This window comes from Rhinoraja longicauda, chromosome 1, assembly GCF_053455715.1.
Source record: "Rhinoraja longicauda isolate Sanriku21f chromosome 1, sRhiLon1.1, whole genome shotgun sequence".
NCBI lineage: Eukaryota > Metazoa > Chordata > Chondrichthyes > Rajiformes > Arhynchobatidae > Rhinoraja > Rhinoraja longicauda.
The window spans coordinates 62,686,669-62,694,046 of NC_135953.1; the positions used below are offsets into that span (position 1 = coordinate 62,686,669).

At 42.6% G+C, this 7,378-nt stretch overlaps 1 protein-coding gene across 1 annotated transcript in view; it reads right to left on the reverse strand.

Moving 5' to 3' along the window:
• The window catches only part of spata18 (spermatogenesis associated 18), a 48,737-nt gene extending 45,063 nt beyond the window's left edge, over positions 1-3,674 (reverse strand). Inside the window, exon 1 of the mRNA XM_078410509.1 lies at positions 3,517-3,674. Coding sequence (XP_078266635.1) covers positions 3,517-3,603 — 87 coding nt within the window. The 5' untranslated portion in view covers positions 3,604-3,674. The remainder of the gene's footprint in view (positions 1-3,516) is intronic.
• Positions 3,675-7,378: the final 3,704 nt, after the last annotated feature.

A 7,378-nucleotide genomic window follows, 5' to 3' on the forward strand; every position in this document is an offset into this window, starting at 1 on the left:
CGGTATCGGGTTATTATTGCTATTATGTAGAACTTCATTATTCCATTTCGGGACATATGAAGTGGTGTCGGAGTGGGCCATTGGAGGCCTTCAAGCAGCCTGGGGCTCAGTTAGATTGGGCTTGCACCGTGGCCGAGCGTGCAGAATGGAGGCAACCTACAGCAGCAAGGAACAGCAGTGGACAGAATTTTTTTGTTGTGGGATCAAGCTTGCCCTGCTGATGACAAAGAACAGCTCGCAGTGCACAGGTTGAAAAAAAAATGAATGGTGCTAATAAACTGCAGGTGACGCAAGTGCAAATGCTGTATGACGGAGTGACATCCACATCTAGAAGCTTGTTTATCATGCCACGAATCCCCATTGTGAAGGAGCCAATTTGTAAATTCCTCATGTCTGGCTTGTGGCCATAACCTGCTGGCCTCTAGCCACTGGCTTGTACTTGGCCTGAAATATGATCATTCCAGCGTAATAATGGTACAGCGAAACAGGCAAGTTGGGAGGGAAATTGAAGAGTTGAACAATGCTCTGCCTTTGCTTTCTAATTCACTAGAATGCTGATGACTAACACAAGCTGAACAGTACAGTAAAAGGCCCCAATAGTTACTCCTGGTTCAGCTACCCATGTCTTTTGGAAGCAACAGGTATAAAAGGAGCAATGCTCATGGAAGTTCTTGCATCTCACTCCCAGCTCGGTGGTAGATTTTGCAATGCATGATGGCGCAAAGGAACTTTTGAACTTCCTAAAGCTAGGCAAAGACAACACCACACAAGTTTTCAACGCACAGCAAGCTTAAAAACTATAAAAATATGAAATACAAATCATTCATTTATTATTTTCACAGCTCCTGAAGGGTTTAAACAAGATAAAGTGTGGGCAGGTACGTGGCAGGAGTAGGTTAATGTGCATAAATGTGAGGTTATCTATTTTGGTGGCAAAAATACCGAAAGGTAGATTATTAACTGAATGGCAATAAATTGGGATTGGGGAAGAAAAATTAGACCTAGGTGTCCTTCTGCACCAGTTGTTGAAAGTAAGAATTTAGGTCCAGTAGGTTGGCCAAAAGGCAAATTCTGTGTTGACCTTCATTGTGAGCTATTTCAAGCATATGGATGTCATTGCTGCAATTATGCAGGGCCTGGGTGAGACCACACATTTTGTAGTGTGTTTACAGATTTGGTCTCCTTATCCGAAGAGGGATATTCTAGCTTTGGAAGCTGTGCAGTATTTCCTGGACTAACATTTGAAGAGAGATTGGGTTAATTAGGCTTTTATCACCAGAGTTTAAAAGATTGACAAGGTATTTCATTGAAAGCTACAAACATTTGAACAGGACAGGACAGATGAGATGCAGAAAAGATGCACAAGAAACTTCAGATGCTGGAATCTTGAGCAAAAACCAAAATGGTGGAGGCACTCAGCAGATCAGGCAGCATCTGGGAAAGGAATGGATAGACAACGCACCGGGTCAAGACGACGTCAGTCCATTCCCTCTCCAAATGAATGGATGAATGAATGAATAGGTTTATTGGCCAAGTGTGCATATACAAGGAATGTGCCTTGGTGCTCCGCTCACAAATGACAACACAAACATACAGTTAACAATTAAGAATAAAACATAAACACATCAAAACAATAAGGATACACCATTACGATCTAAACACGTGGGGGAAAATAAACCACAGCAAAAAAGAGACTACAGACTTTGGTTATTGAGTAGAACTATTACTCGTGGAAAAAAGCTGTTTTTATGTCTGGCTGTGGCTGCTTTGACAGTCCGGAGTCGCCTTCCAGAGGGAAGTGCTTTGAAGAGTTTGCTGCCTGACCCCCTGAGCTCTTCCAGCATTTTGTGTTTTAGATGCAGAAAGGATGTTCCCAATGGCAGGCAGTCCAGGACCAGGGATTACAACCTGAGGATAATGGATAACCAATGTAGGGTTGAGATAAGGAAAAATCTCCCAGATATAGAAAATGCTGAATTCTCTATTTCAGAAGGCAGCTAAAGCAAAATCATTAAATATTCAACTTTGAAGTAATTCTTAGTGCTAAAGAGAGCAAGGAATAGGGGTAGAAGGCAGGAAGTGATTTCTGAATTTGCATGATCAGTCATAATCTATTGAACAGCAAAGCAGGTTGGAAGGGCTGAATGCCCAAATTCTGTTCCCATTTTTCTGTGAAAATTCCTCTACATTTTGGGTTTAGTTCTTCATGATTTTTCATTGTAGGTTATGGATCATGCATTTTACACAGAAAGAATTGTTAACTACATTTTTTAAGCAAATGGCTGTACCTATGTGACCATTTACTGGAGACAATTGAATGCACCTCAACCATGAAAGGCATGTCCAAATGAGTGTTGGAAGTACATTTCCAAATGCTTGAAAATCATTTAAAATATCTAATCTGGAAATTACACATTCTCGATTGAATAAAAGTCTAAATAAAGAATCGATTGCTTCTAGTGTCATTCTTCATAATTTGAAACTGATAAATTCTGTTTTCCTGATTTTGCATTCTTGTTAGAAATGAAAGACAATGAAATAAAACTAAATTGCTGCTGCAGGTGTAACTCAAATTTCACTGTACCTTAATTGGTACATGTGACAATAAACTGACCTTGAAATCTTGAAATAGACAATAGGTGCAGGAGGAGGCCATTCGGCCCTTCGAATCAGCACCACCATTCAATGTGATCATGGCTGATCATTCTCAATCAGTACCCCGTTCCTGCCTTCTCCCCATACCCCCTGACTCCTTAAGAGCTCTACCCAGCTCTCTCTTGAATGCATTCAGAGAATTGGCTTCCACTGCCTTCTGAGGCAGAGAATTCCAGATTCACAACTCTCTGACTGAAAAAGTTTTTCCTCATCTCAGTTCTAAATGGCCTACCCCTTAATGCAATGGTGCAGATTACCCAATGTAAATCCTGGCAAAATGGCACTGTTCGCCAATATTCAAACATCAGCCAAGGACAAAATATTATATGCGTGAAACATTCATGTAATTGAATGCGAATTTTAATTTTGCATATTACACGTCATGACGAATGCAAACAAAAAACTGCGCAGAATTTCATTCCAGCTGGTTTGCACATTGCCATAGCAACGAGCGTCCTTAGTTACCAAACTCCCGGGAAATTTCCATGCTAATTTGCAAGATTTCTTCAATTATTTCACGAGGAGACATTACAATGTAGTAGATCCGACAAATTCAATTTGCAGTTTTAATTCATTTAATTAAATAGTAAAACGATTAGGTTTGTTGCAACTCAAAAGTTATCACTTTAGTAAATCACGACCATTCACATTGCAAATGGGACAATATTTGAATATTTTCACCAAAACGCATGTTTGTTTTGGACCTCGCGTAACGTTTGATTTATTTTAGTTGCAAAAAAGCAACGGAACCTGTGCGTGGCATCGTGACATTCCGATTACTAAAGTCACATCCTTACAAAGACCCTCTGGTAAAGTTATCTGACCCAAATGAAAAAAGGGCGAAAGTAAAATAAGGCTCACGTGATAATCCTTGTACCAAGACTCGAGTTTATTCTGCAACAGTTTGTAGGTTGTTGTTTTGACCAGCCTTCGCAAAGTATCCGCCATAGCCGGGGTGTAGCCACTCGCACTTCCTGGGAATGATTCTCACACCTACTTCAGCTCACGCTCGACTCCAACCCACCTGGACCAGAGATCTCGCTGCAGTTTTTATACGGGGCTGGGGGAAATTTTGCTATTTGGTGTCAGGGACGCCACGCGTGCGCGATGCTGCTGCTGACTTTTAGTTGTAGCAACGCTATTTCTTCGCTGCGGGCAAACTTGTCGCAATCTGCCCTGTCCAATTGCCCCAGAATGTTGATCAATGCATGCACTAACATTTGTTTAAGCAAGCAACTATTAAGGGGTTGGACACGTTAGAGGCAGGAAACCTGTTCCCAATGTTGGGGGAGTCCAGAACCAGGGGCCACAGTTTAAGAATAAGGGGTAAGCCATTTAGAACGGAGATGAGGAAAAACTTTTTCTGTCAGAGAGTTGTAAATCTGTGGAATTCTCTGCCTCAGAAGGCAGTGAAGGCCAATTCTCTGAATGCATTCAAGAGAGAGCTAGATAGAGCTCTTAAGGATAGCGGAGTCAGGGGGTATGGGGGGAAGGCAGGAACGGGGTACTGATTGAGAATGATCAGCCATGATTACATTGAATGGCGGTGCTGGCTCGAAGGGCCGAATGGCCTCCTCCTGCACCTATTGTCTATTGTCTAATTATATGATTTATCAACTAAGATGAGTGGCAACATTTTTGTGTCTGGAAAATAGACACAAAGTGCTGGAGTAACTCAGCGGGGCATTTTTACGTCCTGTTTTTGTATACAATGTTGTTATCCCATTACACAATAAGAACAATTTTTACTCTAGACAAATAATATAATTTAGCAAAAATAAATACTTTGCTTTTAACATCAGGAAGTGTATTATAACAAATTGCAATTCCACTACTTTCAACGTGGAAGAGACCATTCTGCAGACCATGATTGCACCGGTTGTTTGTAAAACAACCCAAACAGTTCCACTTCCCAGCTCCTTCCTTACAGCACAGCACTTTATTTTCATTCTAAACGTACATTAAACAACATTCCAAAGTTACTATTGAATTGTTTCCATGTTGCTCCAGGGCAGATTAGAAGGGAGAACAGCAAGTTTCATGAGAAATATAGAAATATTATTGAGTATTTAAACATTCCCGTGTTCATTATTATGAACTGTAGTTATTGTCGGTCTGTACATTTCAAATTATGCAGAAAGTATAAAAACAAAGAAAACTAGAAAATCAGCCCTTTGAGCCATTCAATATGATCATGGCTGATCATTCAAAATCAGTATCCCATTCCGGCTTTTTCCCCATATCCCTTGATTCCCTAAGCTCTAAGAGCTAAATCTAACTCTCTTGAAAACATCCAGTGAATTGGCCATCACTGCCTTCTGTGGCAGAGAATTCCACAGATTCACAACTCTTTGGGTGAAAAAGTTTTCCATCATCTCAGTCCTAAATGGCCTACCCCTTATTCTTAAACTGTGACCCTGGTTCTGGACTCTCCCAACATCGGGAACATTTTTCCTGCATTTACCCTGTTCAATTCTCTAAGAATTTTATATGTTTCTATAAGATTCTCTCTCATCCTTCTAAATTCCAGTGAATACAAGCCCAGTCGACACATTCTTTCATCATATGTCAGTCCCGCCATCCCAGGAATTAAACTGTTGAACCTACGCTGCACTCCCTCAATAGCAATAATGTGAAACAAAGAAATAGCAGAACAGTTAAACGAGTACTTTGGTGCTGTCTTCACTAAGGAAGACGCAAACAATCTCCCAGAAATATTAAAGGACCGAGAATCTAGTGGGATGGAGGAACTGAAGGAAATCCACATTAGTCAGAAAATGGTGTTCGGTTAACTGTTGGGACTGAAGGCAGATAAATCCCCAGGGCCTGATGGTCTTCATCCAAGAGTACTCAAGGAGGTGGCCCTAGAAATGGTGGATGCATTGGTGATCATTTTCCAATGTTCTCTCGACTCTGGATCAGTTCCTGTGGAATGGAGGGTAGCTAATGTAACTCCACTTTTTAAGAAAGTAGGGAGGGAGAAAACGGGGAATTATAGACCAATTAGCCTTACATCGGTGGTGGGGAAGATGCTGGAGTCGATTATTAAAGAAGTTATCACAGCACATTTGGAAAGCAGTGATGGGATCGGTCAAAGTCAGCATGGATTTATGAAAGGGAAATCATGCTTGATTAATCTTTTCTAATTTTTTTCGGGATGTAACAAGTAGAATGGATAAGGGAGAGCCAGTGGATGTGGTTATCAGGACTTTCAAAAAACCTTTGACAAGGTCCCACACAAGAGATTAGTGTGCAAAATGAGAGCACATGGTATCAGGGGTAGGCTATTGACATGGATAGAAAACTGGTTGGCAGATAGGAAGCAAAGAGTAGAAATTAACGGGTCCTTTTCAGAACGGCAGGTAGTGGCTAGTGGGGTGCCGCAAGGCAGTGCTGGGAGTCCAGTTATTTACAATATATATTAACGATTTAGATGAGGCAATTAAATGTGACATCTCCAAGTTTGCAGACGACACAAAGCTGTGTGGCAGTGTGAGTTGCGATTAAGATGCTATGAGGTTGCAGGGTGACTTGGATTGGTTGAGTGAGTGGGCAGATGCATGGCAGATGCAATATAATGTGGATAAATGTGAGGTTATCCACTTTGGTGGCAAGAACAGGAAGGCAGATTATTATCTGAATGGTAGACACAAAATGCTGAATGGTAGACACAAAATAACTCAGAGGGAAAGGCAGCATATCTGGAGAGAAGGAATGGGTGACATTTCGGATCGAGACCCTACTTCAGACTGATGTCAGGGGAGTGGGCGGGACAGAGATAGAATGTAGTTGGAGACAGTAAGACTGGTGGGAGATCTGGGAAGGGGGGGGCGGTGAGAGAGGGAAAGCAAGGGCTATTTAAAGTTAGAGAAGTCAATGTGCATACCACTGGGGTGTAAGCTACCCAAGTGAAATATGAGGTGCTGCTCCTCCAATTTGTGCTGGGACTCACTCTGACAATGGAGGAGGCCCAGGACAGAAAGGTCAGATTGGGAATGGGAGGGGGAGTTAAAGTTCTGAGCAACCGGGAGATCAGGTAGGTTAAGGCAGATCGAGCGGAGGTGTTCAGCGAAACAATCGCCGAGCTTGCGCTTGGTCTTGCCGATGTATAGAAGTTGACACCTGGAACAGCGGATACAGTAGATGAGGTTGCAGGAGGTGCATGTGAACCTCTGCCTCACCTGAACAGACTGTCGGGGTCCTTGGATGGAGTCAAGGGGGGAGGTAAAGGGACACGTGTTGCATCTCCTGCGGTTGCAGGGGAAAGTACTTGGGGAGGGGGTGGTTTGGGTGGGAAGGGACGAGTTGACCCGGGAGTTTTGGAGGGAATGGTCTCTGCGGAGAACAGAAAGGAGTGGAGGTGGGAAGATGTGACCAGTGGTGGGATCCCGTAGGAGGTGGCAAAAGTGTTGGAGGATTACTGTATATGGTGTAAGTGACGGCTGATCGGGTGGAAACTGCGGAAAATGGGAGGAGGGGTAGCAAGAATGGAGCTGCAGGATATCGAGGAGACCCTAGTGACAGCCTCATCTATAATGGAAGAGGGAAACCCCCATTTCCTAAATAATGAAGACATCTCCGATGATCTAGTATGGAAAACCTCAGCCTGGGCACAGATGTGGTGTAGACGGAGGAATTGAGAGTAGGGGATAGAGTTTTTACAGGAAGCAGGGTGGGAAGAAGTGTAGTCTAGATAGCTATGGGAGTCAGTAGATTTGTAGGA